This window comes from Pagrus pagrus, assembly GCF_965226575.1.
Source record: "Pagrus pagrus genome assembly, chromosome: 15".
NCBI classification, from domain to species: Eukaryota; Metazoa; Chordata; class Actinopteri; order Spariformes; family Sparidae; genus Pagrus; species Pagrus pagrus.
This window is the reverse complement of record NC_140199.1, coordinates 4,748,881-4,765,966: the sequence shown is the minus strand read 5'-3', so window position 1 is coordinate 4,765,966 and position 17,086 is coordinate 4,748,881. Positions and strand designations below refer to the sequence as shown.

At 40.6% G+C, this 17,086-nt stretch overlaps 1 protein-coding gene across 1 annotated transcript in view; it reads right to left on the bottom strand.

Moving 5' to 3' along the window:
- Positions 1-12,132: 12,132 nt before the first annotated feature.
- The window catches only part of cdh11 (cadherin 11, type 2, OB-cadherin (osteoblast)), a 96,285-nt gene continuing 91,331 nt past the window's right edge, over positions 12,133-17,086 (bottom strand). The window contains exons 15-16 of the mRNA XM_084376247.1: positions 15,804-15,955; positions 12,133-14,790 (exon numbers count right to left, since the gene is read on the bottom strand). Coding sequence (XP_084232373.1) covers positions 14,428-14,790; positions 15,804-15,955 — 515 coding nt within the window. The 3' untranslated portion in view covers positions 12,133-14,427. The remainder of the gene's footprint in view (positions 14,791-15,803; positions 15,956-17,086) is intronic.

Sequence of the window (17,086 nt, the reverse complement as noted above, 5' to 3'; positions counted from 1 at the left end):
GCGTACTTTCTTCTCTGCCGTTCTTTAATCTGAGAGGGGAAAGTAATATTTACAGAAGCTACATTTAAAATTAAGATTTTATCACTGCCATGTAGTCTCGATTGCTCTATGGGTAGGATGAGCATACCGTGAGTGTAAATACTCTTTGTCCAATCTCTAGCTTAGTATGAAATTACACAGGAGCATGCACAGGATGTTCTCCAGTAAACACAGATTGTAGAAGTGCATTAGATGGGCTTACACCGGTCAGCAGAGACGGAGACAAAGCACATAGAAATCTTGCCAATGGACTCATGCAAAAGATTTAACTCAAATATCAGTAAAACTCAGATGCATCCTGACTAAAGGTGTCAATATACTCCAATTCAAGTAATTGATTGTTGGAGAGTCCCACATGCACAGCTCTCTGACTTTGCATCTGACAGCTTCTTTAACTTTGGGGAAAATAAATTGATCTGAAAATCATTTTTCACTTCATTTAGCATTTGCCAAAGTGTACAGAGGAGAAAGAGTCAGGCAGCAGGGATTAAACTTCTTTCTCAAGCTTTCTTTTCATTCTTTGCACAACTACTGTATTTCTGTCACTCATGTACACTGTTTTCCCCAGGTCTTTGGAAATCTTAGATGCACGTATATTTGGGGCATTTCAGTATTTGTAAGTATGACACCACCTGGACATTTTGAAACAGAACTTAAGACATTTTCCTTCCGTGTTTATGGCAACCAAAACGGGTATTTTAATCCAAAACATGACTAAGTGGTTCTTATGCTTAAACCTAACCAGAACATTAGCACAGCATTGTAAGAAGAGAGAAAAAGAAAATTGAACCTAAACGTAAAGCTGCGACATAAAGAAATGTAAAGCTTTAACTTATCTGTGGTTTTGCAGAAACGCACTTGGCTAACATTTATTCTGGCAATTAGGTTGCTGTGTACAAATTACTAGTACGCAAGAACAGATAATGAATAAACAACACACAAAAAGCTTAATGATAACTTGCTAAACAAGTCCACTGAGGACTAACTACAGCCATAAGTTTGTTTTGATCCTCTCTACATTAATATTACATTCATTTGGCTTAGGTAGTGCCCACATTGGCTTGGATGCTGCCCTTAAGCCTTATAATGTCAGGGAAAATGCCCCCCAGGAGAGTCTGTCCCAGATTATTGCGTCTTACCCCTCTCTATGACGGCGGGCTCTTCCCCCGACCTTCAAGGGCGGCCGTGCGAAGAGACCCGCGGAGGATTTTGAGGACGGATCAGGAGAGAAAGAAGACCAGAAGAGTGGAGGACCTGGTCTCAGTGGATCCCACACAGACTTGTTTCACTGTCTCGGACTGGTGGCTCTGCTGCAGCAGTGTGAGGGATCAGGGAAAGAGAGATGATGATTATGGAAATGAGCGAGCTCTCTTTCTGAAAGATTAAACAGGCCACTGATTGCTTTTACATAACCTTCACTCACTGACACACAGGGTTGCTCCGTCCCTCTCTGCCTTACTTTCAATGACACACACACACACACACACACACACACACACACACACGCACAGGCACAGGCACAGGCACATGCACAGACGTAGTGTTGTTGATTTTTTTTTTTTCCCTGCTTGTCTTGTTGCTTTCTCTGTTGTCTCCAAGTGTCCTCTCCTTAGCCTGTGTCATTTGTTATGTTCAGCTTCAGAGACACACTTCACACAACTACAGGGCTGCAGTTTGATTCATCAGACCTCAGGGGTCAATAGCTCTCCATAACAGAGCCTGCTTTCACTTCTCTGTGTGCATGTGCATGATTTTTCTTGTGTATAGATTTCTTATTTTCGTATATATGTGCATGTGACCTTGTGTTACAAGAGTTCACCCAGTGTTTGTGTATCTAAGAGTCCAGTGACCTCCAGACATGGATCTATACATGAGGCTATGACATGAAACAGGCACCTGATGAAGGCTGTCATTTTTCACATAATGCAGCAATCAGTCAGAACAATATATAGTTGATAGATGTATGTAGAGGGATGGGGGAGCACAAGAAGAGAGACAGATGGATGGATGGACAGATGGTTGGGTTGATGGATGAGTAGATAGATATGTAGAAGGAAAACAGATGTTTAGAAAATAAAAACAAGTTGTTTTTGCTTGTCAAAGCATCTTATGTTTCCATGTTCTGTTTATTATTTACTTATTAAACCTGCTCAGCAAGGCAAACCCAAGATGCATGATTACAATGGTGGCAGCGGTGTTTCTTTGTTGTGGGTAGCTGTTATTATTAATGTAATGTTATTTGCATTTTCTTAGCTGGCTAGCTATACAAAGGAAGCTAACTTTGAGGTCAAACAGAGGTATAACACAACTATGCCAGACCGGTCGGGATGTGAACGTTTGGATCTGCCTGCTGGTGACAGGAGACAGTTCAGCTGGGTGAGGCTGTTGGAGGATGCTGTCGTAGCGACAGCAGCAGACAGCGGTGACGACACCGGTGAGCTGGTAGGCTACTCCATCCCTATGGCAACTCTGGGGGGACACACTACCTCATAGGCAGGCACTAAATGTACACTAAATGTACACTAAATGTACACTAAATGTACGAGGGAATGAGCGCTCCTGTCTGTAGTACTACAGTTTCTCATTATTTCATTCGCTTCTTTATAAAGTTATTTTTTAAAATCTCTTTACAGACCTTTTCCTGGAAAGTACACTTTTTTCGACAAACAGGGATTTTCCTGCATGAGGCGTCGTTTGCAGAGGCATTTTTCTAAATAATTCTGCCAATAGGCTTGAATACCAATTTGTCCTGAATCATTTGGGGACCTCTTTAATCTTCCCATGACACAGCTTTGACTACCAAGCCAGATTTTGACACATAATGGTCCAGCTGGTGGCTTCAAACGGTGCTAAGCTTTTATCTCAACTAATTGCCAACACAACCTTCAATTTATCTGAAATTGCATGAAAACACCCTTTTTTCTCTCATCTGTCCCCAGGACATGTGGCAGGTGCGTCACACAGCTGAGATTTAGCCGCTGCAGTGGTTGGAGAGTTTGGCTGCTGTGGTGATCCTTGTGGACATAAAAAGTTTCCCACCTGAGGACATGCCTGACAGTGTCAGCAGTCAACATCATTATGAACAGTTTTTGCCTTTCAACTTCAACAACTTTATGAAACAACCAGAATTGCCTGTCAGGGTGGAAATTGTTTCCTCATGATTTATTTTTTTTGCAGAAAGTTGGCTATGATTAATTTGGTTAAGACTGGAACTCATTTATTGGCGCCATGTCCTGCAGTATGATTAGGGAAATGGTTGCTGTCAGATTATAGAATAAAAAATAGTTTTCACTCAATTTTAGTCACTGCCAAAATTAAATAATATAACCCTACTGTCTGGCTGACTTAGTTTGCGTCGTGTCATCCAATAAAGCGCACCGCAATTCATTTTCATTTCAACTGGAGATATGAAGTTAGTCATTTGATATTCTGTTAGTTTTAGTCTTAGTTTTGTCAACAAAGACTCCAGACATTGAGTCTAAGTTTTGTAATGAGAAACAATTATTATAAACAATAATTTTTGGCAGTGTGCCTTTATTTGACAGCCAGTAGAGAGAGAGATTGGGGGGTATGACATGCATCAAAGGTCCCCTGGCTGGGAATCAAACCGTCGACGTTGTGGTTATGTGGTATGTGCTTTCACAGTCGAGCCCCTGTCGTGCATTTTGAGGCAACAGCTGTCGCCTTCTTTGTTGTGTTACAGTTCTATCACGAGGTTAGTGGAAAGGGCACTGTTTACCTGTCCACACGCACAATGTCCACGTCACGGCTCTGAAGTAATAAACCAGCCTGACTCCTCTCAGTAAATTCAGTTGTCATTCCCTCTGCTGCTCCCTGACTGTTGTTTCTTTCTCACCTAGCATTACCGCAGCTTTGTGTTTTCCTCGGCTCTGCAGGGCATTCAGGGGCGGGATTCACTCACTAACTGTTTTCATTTCATGAGTTTGACTTGAAGTTGTCAGATAATGTAAAATGATATTTCTTTAGCCAACATCTAGTGGAAAATATAGACAGTTGACCGTCAACATTGATCCTCATTCCTTTAGATAGTACCATGAGAGATAACTGACAGTTAAGGTAAGGTCCACATCCACAGCGCTCGATAACGGTACGATAATCATCTTTAAAAATATAACAGGTATTGCAAAAAATGATTCTTATTGTTAGTGTTGGTTGCTGTGAACCTTTAAGGAATGAAAATAGAGGGTTGTTTGTTTATTTCCTAATATGTATTTGCATGTCTGACGTGTTTCTACTCACATACAACTGTCAAACAACACTGACACACCGCCCTCGTCCGATCTACTTCCTGCTCTCCAAATGTTCTCACACAGCTGATTTGAAAGAAGTGGACTGGTCCTCCAGCTCTGGTGTCTCATTTACACTCGTCATAGCGCACTCGTAAGTCACTTCTTCTTCTTCTTGATTTATTATGTCTGCTTTTGTTTCTGCTTTTGTTGTTGAATGGTGGTTGGAAAACAGCTTATAGGTGCATTTGTGACACTTACTGGGTTGGAGTGTGGATCAGAACGGTTATACTCTCGGCCACAGAGTGACAGTCGGATGTATTCTTCTTCTGCATGCACCAAACCTTGACATTACCATGGTGAAGACGTTTACCATCACACCCCTGATCCTCATTATAGTTTTCGTTGACGAAAGCGAACTAGTTCTGATGCCTCCTCACAGATTTCTGGAAACCAGCAAGCCTACAGTGTCTGATATATTGACTTGGTATCTTTGTTATGACTGAAATTGTAACAAATCGTAAAAGTTTTAAAGTTATTTTGCTGTGTAATATTATCTTGTGAGAGCTCGTGGTGTTTTTGGATTGTGTCAGACTTGACTACGTGCCTCATTCAACCATCTGTGAAATGCCTGTTGGATTAAGGTTCACGCTGAAAGATCAGTTCAACTGCCAAACTGAACGACTGACTGAAATACAAAGACGTAAACTTGCTTATTAGGGATCGGCTGGCTCCTTTAAATAACTTGACTAACTTTCCGTTTCACTAATTAACTTACTGACTGACTGATGGGTTAATTTACCTTGTGCGCGGGTGCTCGCTGTGTTTTCTCTTTTGCTGTTTGCTCAAGGACATCCAGCTGATACAAAAACACATTCCCCGTGCATCTAACCAACTTACAGGCTCACTGGCAAACTGGATGAGTAACTACATTACTGACTGGCTGCCTGACTGGTTAATTAACTTACTGTCTGTCTGTTTGTAGTGCACCCAAGGACATCCATCCAGCATCCAGTTTGTACACAAACTATTCCACGCACACATCTTCTCCTCTCTGGAGTGACGGGAAGAATATTTCCCTGTTTACTCAAGTGCCACTTCATGATTAAAAACTAATCAGGCTTCAGCCAGCCTGGGATCCCCCTACACACTGACACAGAATGAACTGTAATTATCTTAACAGGAGAGGGAAGAGCTAGAAGCAGAGACAGGGATGGTGAAAGACGACGGTTGGAGGTAAAAAAAAAGGCAACTGTGATGAGGAGGTGAGGATGGAAAATAGAAAAGAAACAGAGATAAAGCAGAAGCGCCGTCAGATCCAGAAAGATCAGAAAAGGAGGTGAACAAAGAGGAACTACGCAGCTGTGACTGTTAAAAGTTGGTAACTCAGATAACTCATCTTTTCTCCCCCTGTAGCAATGTTTAACCTTGGTGATTGTGTATTAATATAACATTAGCACAGGTGAGTTGGGAGCTTTCTGTTTGGTTAAGCTACAAATTGTGACTCAATATCTGGGATGGATACGCAGACCCAGTTGGCTCTGGAGCTGCATTTTTTAAGACGGTAGTATTGATGAGCTCCAACTTTAAAAGGTTTTTCTATCGGTACTTTTTACATTTTTGGTGTAATTTATTATCACTTTGCAGCCTCTCCTGTGCTGAGCTCCTCCACAGACACAGAACGAAGTAAGCATAGCAGCCTACTGAGCAAAAACATATTCAAAAAAAATCTACGTCTTTGTTGAATTTGAAAAGACTTCCACTGAAAAGCCAGTATTTCAACATCCGCTATTAAGTGATATCCTGACAGAGTTCAAAATGAAAGTTTTTTACAATGTAATTTTAGACCTCTATTCAACTTCTGTTACAGACAAGGACAACTTCATGTGGTTCAGAAAGCTGTTCAATAGGCACACGTGTAAGCGCTATTTTAATCTGCTCTTTCTGCAGTCTCTCATCCCCTGATGACATGCACAGCGCGCTAGTTTGGCTATAATTGTTACAGAAAGGCTAACGGTACGCTAAAACAAAAGATGTCTGAATGTAGTCGAACTGTTCAGCTTAGTTTGTCACGTACTGGTATCTTAAATAGAGATTTACTGACTGATAGTATTTTGATTTCAGGAATATTATTGATTTTATCGCCGTTTTAGGATTCAAACATTTAAGATTCAATTATATTCCTGTTCTTATTTTTGTAAGGAAAAAGAGCCAATTGATAAAGTCTGTCACTCAGAGTAGTGGGTTGATAAAGCCCTCACGATACTCATCTCTACTCAGCATGAATCAAACATGTTTCTCTCAGATATTCTTCTGTTTTAAAGCTCCTAAACAACTCACGTAGGCGTCTAGCTCAGCTTAAAAACTTGACACGCTGAAAGTGGAAGAAAGAAGAGTCCTGATTTGTGAGGCTAAAACGTACCACTTCAAATAACTTGTATTCATCCCAGTGTGCCTTCTCTCGAGTTGCTGAGTCATTCCTCTTTTTTTTGATTTTGCTTCCCACAATGCTCAAGTACACAACGCATTATAGCACAAGGTCTGCTGTGTGCAAACTGAACAACAACACAGAAAATGCGAAGCTTCAACTCAAAATGGCAATTATTCTTCCCAGGGGGAAGTGATTTGTCACATTGCTGCTGTATTACTTTTTCATTACACTTGCAAATTGACAATTAAGGTCTTGCAATTCATTCATCAAACTTAAAATAGTTGTCTGCACTTTTTGTCGGAGCGGTGAGAGTAATCAAATGTGTCGACATCAAAGTTGTCACAGTGTCATGTCGAAATTGTTTATAGGGATACAGAAGAGAGAACAAGAACAGCTCAGACAAGGTGACAGGTGAGTTTCAACATTCAAAAGTACGATGCAGCTTTTATTGACTGCAGGTCGGGTACCAAACTTTGTTCCTTGTACTTTTAAGGGTACTGTCCAAATGATGCTGGTACTACAGTGTGCCGATTTATGTTAAATTAATCAGTGCCAAATTTTACCTGTGAGTGCATGTTGGTGACAGAATAAGTATTGAGAAAAAAAAGAGTCTATGTCTCACCCCTGCAGCTTGTTTAAGTCATGTTAGGTCTAATTGAGGACAATGGCGAGCTGAAAGCAGTCAAAAGCGTGGTCATACTTTTCAAAACTCAACTCAGAGAAGACTGTTATACGTAATGTGAAATCCAAAGCTGGCCAGGGCAACACATGTAACCTGATGTTACACCCGGTCTTACAAACACAAAATACTGTATATCCTCAAGCTGAAGGGTGTGCCGAGACGTAAAGCTAATGTTGAAATCCACAGCAAGTCTGAGGTCTATATTTTTAGGTTGATATTCCCGACTTCCATTCGTCCCAGTGTATCGCTCGGGAGAAAATGGTCACACCTATGTCAGCTTATTTAACAGATTAGGGCACTTAAAAAGAGACAGGACGAGTAGGCTCATACCTCAAGCAATGTACCAAATAAAGATACCGTTGGGCACCTGTGATGCATTCCAGGTACCAGCACCGGTATTCATTCAGTCCAGCTGTGCAGAGAGGAGAGAATGGGGATTTACAGCTAATAATAGTAGCAAGCTAAGGCCACAGGTAGGGTTAGACAGGTAAGGAGCCTAATTAGCTGTCCCTGATGAGGGTGATCTCCTTCTGTAGGTAAGCCCCCTAAAACTACTAATAAATACAGGGGCACTGTGCTAATGGTGTCCTCTGATAATGAGGGTAGTTAGTCATTATGTTTCACCATGATACACAGTGTAGTAAAACTGTTAAACACTGGCACATAATTCGGGGAGATTGTGGCATTCATTACAATTCATTACCATGTCGCATCTGTTTGTCTGCCTTTTGGATTTGCATCGTACCCCACGACGAGGATCCAACCAACAAACAGACAAAACCAAACCGAAAGCTTCTTTTTTATTTTCAAGTGTCCACGTTTCTTGCGGTGAAAAGCCGGTCATCATGAAAACAGAAGCAGAAAGAGGACAAAAACACACAAACCCCTGCTCAAAACACACACCCACACTGGAGTCACCATGCAGAGACAACGCAGCAGCTTGTTCTCCACATGAGGCACCAAAAACTGAGTGTGGGCTGCAGATTACTCCGAACAGCCACATCGTACAGTTTCGACATGAATACTAATGTCACTTCTCTACAACACACACACACACAAAGGAAAACAGACCCGAGTACAGAAAAGATATTTTACCAGAAACACTTTCTCTAACATGCGCCCACACAGTCATCCTGTCCCCTCGTGCACATAAACCCTCTCTCTCAGTGTCCATTGATGATTCTGTGTGCCGCAGAATGCAGTCCGGCTCCGAGGGGACTCGTGGAGTTTAGGTATTTAAGGATTTAAATAACAAGGACAGGACACAAACTGCACACACAGAAGGAGAGAGAAAGAAACCGGGAGGAAGAATATTAGGTTATAAATCTTATACATAAAAGTAATATAAAAGTTTGGTCGTAACAGTTGTAGTCGTAGACATTTTCTTATGCTTTATATATGAATAAAAATGTCGTCTCTAGGCACTTTTTAAGACGTACATAGCCGGTATTTCCACCCAAAATAACCATACGTCTTGAAAAATTCATAAAAAATCTTGAAATCATTGAAAAATCCATGATGATTATGTCCAAGACTAACTCCTAAATAGTATAAAAATAAATGGATGTACAGTAAAATCTTGTTTGTTTACTACCTCCTCATTATGTAGTCATTACTGATTACGCTCTCTTCTGCTGCATTCTGTCGAGTTTTAATGCTTTTTCCGACGGTGTACCATAAACAACATCGACAGAACAGATCTGGAGTGCTTCCATCTTGGCCGTTCAAACTAAGCTACCTTTTAAATTATAGTAAACATGAACTGTTGCAGTAATATCTCACGATACATTTCCATTTTTGGGATAATTGTGAATATTCTCACATCAGTGACTTGATAAAGCTGTCTGATACTGATTTCCTGATTTATTTTGAATTGCCACAGTCACTAAAAATGATGTTTCCTGTCTGCGATGCAATACAAATGTTTGTTTTTTAACAACATATAAGGCAAAGGGATTTCAGAGGATGGACGTAGCATAAATAAAAGATGTCGTTGCTTTCAGGGAGGGGGGTGGAGTCCTGTTGGGAGATAGGGGAAGGAAATCACCAGCTCATCTTCTGATGGCTATTTTAAACTCCAAAAATATTTTATTACGCTCACTGATAAGGTCACATTTAGCGAATAACTTTTCTACTTTCATGAACCAGCCAAACTTGATCGTCCTTGTCTTTGCATCTGTCTCAATCCCAGGTGGAGATGCTAAGTTTGCATAAACAGGTGCAAAAGTTCACCTCCCTTCCTCTCCTCTCCTCTGCATCCTCTCCTTTTCTAATCCTCACCGATTCTCAGACTTATTTCTTTTAACGTATCCTCTTCTCTATGTCTCTTCAGTCCTCCTTCCTTCGCCTCTCTCACCTCCAGCTGGCACACACAATAGTTTACTTGTCCTCTGTCTTTTTCTGATTGATTCTCCTTCGATTTCCCCTCTGTCTCTTCTCTCTCTCCCCCAGTGGGACACTGCGAAACATCTTCAGTGAGGTGCAGAAGTTCAGCCCTCCTCCCTCCACCCCCCTCCTGTCCAGTGGGACCACGGTTGGCAGGTGGTGCAAATATTCACTTCTTTTGAATCCTTTCTCACATCCCCCCGTTTCTTCCAAGTATAGTTAGCAGTGAGAAAGTTGAAGCTCCTTTTGTGATGCGAAAAAAGTCAATAATTAAAATCATAATAATGATACAAATATCTAATCATTTAGTTTCTTTTTTTGCAAAAAAAAAGTAAAATATTTAATTTTAATCTTCTATGATTGTAAACTCAATATCTTTGGCTAATAGACGGCCTGTCAGACAAAACATGCAGCCTAATTATGTACATTTTGACAGATTGTGTCGAGAAAAATGCATTTTTTAACTATTGTTGAAGGTTTTTATAGACTAGAAGATTTAGAAATAATTACCAGATTAATTAATAATGAAAGTATTCTTCAGCAGTATCCCTGATTCACTGCAAATTGAGCGTAGGAGGCTCTGCTTTTCATGCCACGAGCACTGCAGCATGGTCTAAGATGGTTTAATTTTGCGACACCGTTCCTCTCATTCCTTCCTCGCCCCTCTCTCTCTCGCTCTCTGCTCATTCTGATCTGTTTCCCCTCTTTCCTTTCACTTCTTCCTTTGTGTCTTCTCACTGTTTCTCCCTTTCAATATAACCTCTCATGTTGTTCATCCAAAGTGCAGCCTGACCTTTCTCAGTGTTGCTCCCCTAGGAGTGAGTGAATGAAGTGTGTGTGTGTGTGTTTGTGTGTGTGTGTGTGTGTGTTTGGATGATCCGTGTGCATGCGTTTGCACATGACATTTCTTCATGTGGACGTGACTGAAAACTGAAGTGTCTCCCGGTCTTTCAGTGTTAGTGTGGAGCCAATGGCTTAATCAGCGACACAATTCTTGAATAATTTTTCCTTGCACCCACTTTAGCAATAGATAAGGTTGTGATAATTAGAAAGACAGCGTGTCCTTCTGTATGCTAAGCTTAACAGTTGAACAGAAATCCCCCAGGCCACAGTACCGTCTCTAAAAAGGGTTTTATTTTCCCCTACACTATAGAAGCAATTACAGTGTTTGTTTGCGTCCAGGTAGAAAACCCTGCACACATTTAATGTTCTTTTTTCATTAGGTTATTTCAAAGTGTATTACATCTCATTCATCTAAAATGCATGTTTACCAACCTAACGTTAGCATTCACTAAAGACTAAAGAAAATTACAGCTTGAGTTCACAGAAACCGAAGAAGCAGATAGTCCAGTAGAGGGTGAGATGTCACTGTTGGGTAGATTTGGTTTATCGAAAACTCTCGCAAAGCAACACGGCTCCTAAAATAAGCACAGCAGAAATGTCCGATAGACCTGACCACCATGATTAGCTGTATATATCATGTATTATATTTATATGTTTAATCGGATCTGTCCCTCTATTTTGCCATCTTTAAATTTTACAGTTATGGCTGAATATGGCAGAAATAACTTTGCCGATTTCACTTTCCCAAATACAAATGTGCCGCCAGTTCTCTACCTGTATATTGCTGCTGCTGTTAGCGTGACGTCACAGTGATTCGGTCTATCGACGCGTCTCCATGACGGCACTGTCACCAGGATTAAGTTTTAATTCTAATTCAAGACTTCAGTTTATCACCAAATACCTGCACAAGCAATTTAAAAGTAAGCCGTTCCCATTACCCATAAATATTATACCTGAACATGAGCTTGTTGGCTTTGAGCTCCAAGTACGTCTCAGCCTACAGTTGTTCCTGCTGCCTGACAGAGCTGCTAGCTTAGCTGTAGCCTCCTAGTGGGGGTTGAGACTTAAGACAGTTAATTGAAAAAACATGAAACATGAAATGGGATCCTGAGGGCCCAGTTTAAATGCTTTTCAGTTACCAAAATAGTGCACAGTGGTTTATAGTTATCTTTCATCATGACAACCACGAGGAAAACAGTCGAGCTACAGCGCTGCAAGCACTACACCTAGAATGTGCCCTTGCATATATTTGATAAGTCAGGTTGAGCGACTCCCCCAGTTTTTGCTTTTTCTTTCAGTGTAAAACTCTGAATATCATGTATTTGATTGAACCTGGGTCCTCAGGTGATAGGCTGCTCATTTATATTTTACAGTGATAGCGTTCACACATTTAATACTGCATCACTCATGGTTCACCTGATGGCCTGGATATCCCTTTCATTAAGCACATCAGTAGTAAGGTACATAAAGCTACCACAAAGTTTTCTCCCACACACACTGCCATATCATTTTATAAAAAGAGCATTTATTTCAAAGTTTTTTTTCGCTTCGGAGATTGAAGCACATAGTAAAGCAACAGTACAATGTTCAGAAAATATAAGTGTGATGCTGTAACATTTTTTTTAATCTTATCTTCTTAACATGTTTTTTGTTGTAATACTGGAATATTCTGCATGTATACTAAAATAAGAACTTTTAAAATTGTACAAATCGGTACCATAAAACTTGACAGAGAATAAAAACGAGGCGTTCTCTCACTGCAACAGACACAGATTTCTAGTTTTTCCTCTTGAACAGGGAGAAAGAACGAAGAAACGCCAAATAATGCAAAAACAAAAAAAAAAGAAACGAAAACAAAAGAAATGAGAGAGGTTGTGTTCACGCAGGCAGAAACCAAAGCTGATATTTAACTTTTGGCAGTACATTTCTTACAGCCGTCCAAAAATTTAAATGAAATAGCACGTAGCCTCTCCATGTTTAGACACCCGTAAGAAGATCAAATCTGAGCTGCAAAGAGTTAAACATGGATTCGGTCCTGTGTAGCTGCAGCCAAAGAAAGAACAGTTATCGTCAGAATAATGATAATAATAATAATAATTAATAATAATAATAATAATAAAAAACAACAATAATAATCATAATAATATAATAACATTAAAAAAGAGATTGAACAAGAATCTGCACGCTTAAAAAGGATGTTCTGGTTTCAGCCTCTCCGCATATGTGGCTCAGAAAACACACCTTGTGTTTATTTTCCAATGTGCACATTTTATGTTGGAATAGCAACACATGTTGATACAACAGACGTTGCTGCTAACATAGCTGGTGTTGGGGAAAAAAAACACAAGGCACGTTTTTCCTGGTCTACATTTACCGTGCTGGCAGAAACGGCACATCCTGTTTTGAAGAATGCACGAGGCGCAAGTTGGATCCTCAACGTGATATATCACATGTCTGCACATTGCTCTGTACATACCTAACATGGACAATAGTTTTGCTTTCTGAATATACTTTTCAAGTTACAAAAAAGAAACAAAAAGGAGAAAAAAAGAGAATGCACTGCGTTGCAAGAGTGTCCATAAAGTTTAAGGCGATTTTTAGAGCTCACAGGTTTTTACTCATTGTGATTGATCATCATTGGTGGACTCTGAATGGAGAAGTGATCATTCATCGGTGGACTCGGTATGGGAAGTGATTGTTGATGGGAGGAACGGGGGGACACAGGGGGGCCGGGCGTGGAGAAGGGCAGCTTTTCTTTTTCACGTCTTCTCTGCAGTGAAGAATGAAAACGAAGAATCATCCACAGTTTTTTTTCAATTGGATCCGTGTCGAGTCCGTCTCTTTTTGGGAGTAAAAAACAAACAAACAGGTATTTGAGTAGCATTTTCACAGATACTCAGTCCTTGTGTGTTCGTCTGTGTGTCGCTACTCAAGCTAGCGGTCTCTTTCATGACACGTGTTGTGTTTTACCCCTGGAGTTGTTGTTTATTTATTATAAGGCCACCATACTGTGAAGATGCTGCGAGCGTCTTCAAAGTATCAACAACCCTCTGGGTCACGCTATCTAAACAACAGTACCTGCTGAACTCTGCACACACAACAACACATTGCAAAGAGTTTTGTTTGACTGTTTGATCCTACTGACACGTCGTCATTACCTTTTATTTCTCTTTCCTAACATCAGGCAGTTGCTGAATCCCATTCTAACTTTTTCTTTGATTCTGCTTGTATCTCTGTCTTCGTCTCTTCCTGTGTGTTCACTACAAACACCACCAAGAGAGCAACTAAGGGAAATACATCCCACTCAGGAACCTGTGCAGGGAATAACATTTCTCTCAGGAACCATTAGCTAAGTACGTGAATCCAGTCCACAAAAGTATATAGAACCTCTAATAAACTAAACATTTAGCTATAAGCAAGTCTTTTTGATCATACAGCAACATTTTTTTCCCAACAATTTACTTTCAAACCAACAAACTGGTGACATAACAAAATCTCCCAGCCCTGCGATGCTCAGTCTGTAGAAAGAAAGTGGGGAAGAGAAATAGGAGGGAAAGGAGAGATTTGGGAGAAGCTGGGAGCGGTTCGAGTCCAAGCGTTCATTAAGTGTTCATTAACAAATCATCCTGGAGGACCAGGGAGGCGCCACGGGAGGGAGAGCTGTTAACGTCCGTTGACGAATTGGCATGAACTGATCAGGTGGTAACAATTGGGTATTGAGGAGTGTTAACCCTCAGCTAACAAGTCCTCATGGAATCAATTAATCAGAAATCAGGGGCGTCCACTCAGAAAGACCACTGTTAAGAGTCTTCACCATCATCCCCATCATGAATAGAGCAGTCTTTGGTCCCGTACAAATCTGCCAGCTTCTTAAACCTCGGCCCCCAACTCTGCAGATAGTCATAATCCAAGTCGGACTCTGTTGTGACAGACTCGAGGGAACTCAACGACCCAGCCAACGATCCTCTGCCTTCGTAGCCGTAGATCTGAATGGAGTCGTAAGGAGGTGCAGTCGGGTCGCTGTCGGCCTCTGCGATTCGAGTCTTAATGAAGTCATCAACGTCGACGCTGTTGGCTGCTGGACGGCCGCCGGGTCTGAGTGGATACTGGAGCTCAGGTTTGATGTCCTTTCTTGGCAGGAAACCGTTGGCACCATCTGGGTTCTGAGCAATTAGAGAGAGAAAGCGCCTTGTTTTAAAATTTAACAGTCAGACAAGGCTGTAAAGAGACTTGAGAAAGAGAATTGTAAGGATGTGGTGCATCCTCAACAAAACTGTATATGAAATACAAAATACAAAAATACAAAATTGAAATAATTCCTTGTTGTTTCAAATAACTCTGACCGCGATTTCCTTCTAATCCTCATATGCCTTTACCTTTATTAAGGCTCAATCCCAAAACACCCCTTAAACCCTAATCTATTTTTGTATTTCCATTTTGTGTGCACCTCGGGGTAGGGTTCTTGTTGGTATAAAGGGGTAGGGCTAAGTGGGAGGACTATATGACCCTCCAGACAGATTTTTTAGAGGCACACTTCAAACCGAGGGCAATTTCAATGTATTTCGGTCCTTTTCTTTTTAACAATCATAAAACAATCGCCACTGGTAAGCTTTTTCTCTGTAACTAACTAGCTAGCAAGCTATAGTTACATTGTTTTTGCTGATTTGTGCATGACAGTCCCACATTTTTACATATTTCAATGTTGCTTTCCCCTGTTTGATGACATAGTATAACGGCCAATATGTAATGCCTACTGAAGTCCAGGAGTGAAGCTGCTGCCCCTGGTGCCACTTCTCAAATATCAGTGCAGACTGGCAGAGTATAGCACAGGATGCTAATGTTGGCAAATGCCATTGAAATAATACCAGCATTTCTCCAGCAAAATAATGTACCACAGCTAAAGAAGGCGTATTTTGAAATGTCTGGTTGCGTTCGTTTAATATGGCATTAACAACAACTGATGACGTATGAATGTCTTGAAGGGTTGTCCAACTTCATAGGGAGAGATTTTCAAACACTACCCATTGTGACTCTGTTCTGGGTGTAATGGAAAACTAGGGGTAGGAGTAAAAATTGGGATGGTATTAAGCCTTACTGTGCCTACTGTGTCCTCGGACAAAAACTGACAAAAAAGAGTAGGAGGTTGATTTTCTCACTTTCACACTCCTTTTCATACCTGCAGTGTAGCGATGTCGAAAGCCTCCGTGTCCTCCTCGCCACCTCCCTCGTCATCATAAGTGATAATGTTCTCCCTGATGTCCTCCTCCTCAAACACTATCAATGGCTCCTTCTTCTGACGCCGCAGTGCAACAAACAGCACCACGATTGCTGCCAAAGAAAAAAACACACGAATCAAAAAAATTGTTCTGCATGTTGTGATTACATAACAATCCTCACACAGTTTCTGTGAACAAAAATGAGGAATGCGAGCATTAGATAATTAGTTTACACTGTAGGAGATAGTGTAATTAGACCTTGGACAGTTAAATTAATATCATTATTGGATTTTGCAATGCACACACAAGCCGTTTTAATTGCAGGTGGTTGTCAACGTGTCAGGCTTCTGAAATGTTCTCAGTTTTGTAGTACTCTGGGTGTCATATGTGGTATTAACAACAAGTTAATAATATAGTATGTATTTATAAAAGGAAAACGACAGGTAACAGCTGCAATGTGGGTTAGTGGGAAAGAAAAGAAGAAACCTAAGGCTGTCTCCTGGACCTCTCATCTTAACAGGAGCTCAAGCGAGTTCATTTCCAATCAGAACATTAACAGAGTGACTCAGAGCCTGACTCACCTCTTCAGATTTCATGTCCATGTTAAGTAAATATCAAGCATGTTTGATATATTTGGGACAACAAATTTACAGACTTGTTAAAAGACTCATTCTGTAAACACACTGCAAGATAATCTTAATCAGGCAACCGATAGAGTGCTGCAGGAATGAGTCCTGAAACCTAGAAATAAGTCAGCATTTTTGCACTTCAATGGGTTTTTCAAATAGGTTTTTGGTTAGATGTCTGTGGTTATTTTCATGTTTTGTTCTAAGACATAAAAAATGGTCGTTAATACCCCACTTGTGTATTTTAAAGCTTTTATGTGTTGCTAGCAAGTGGCTAAATGACACTACAGAGGTTGTTGGGGACATTAAATGTCATCACACCTAACATGGACACACATCACCTTACTACTTCCCAACTGGTAGACTGATCCATTTAAAGTAAAGTGCGTCATGCGACCATACTTTGATTATAGCCTAACGTTAGCATTTTACTCCTGGTGATTGCATTTAAGCTTCAAAAATCATAAAAAAGTGGTGTTCACTTGTGAAGATTATCTTGCTGAAAGAAACATGTCAGTATCATAAACATGTGTTTGCCACAGAGCTCATTTTCTGCAATAATCCAAAAACCCAACTGGAAAAATCCCATTGGCTTTTTTGTTGAGGGAACCAGAGCA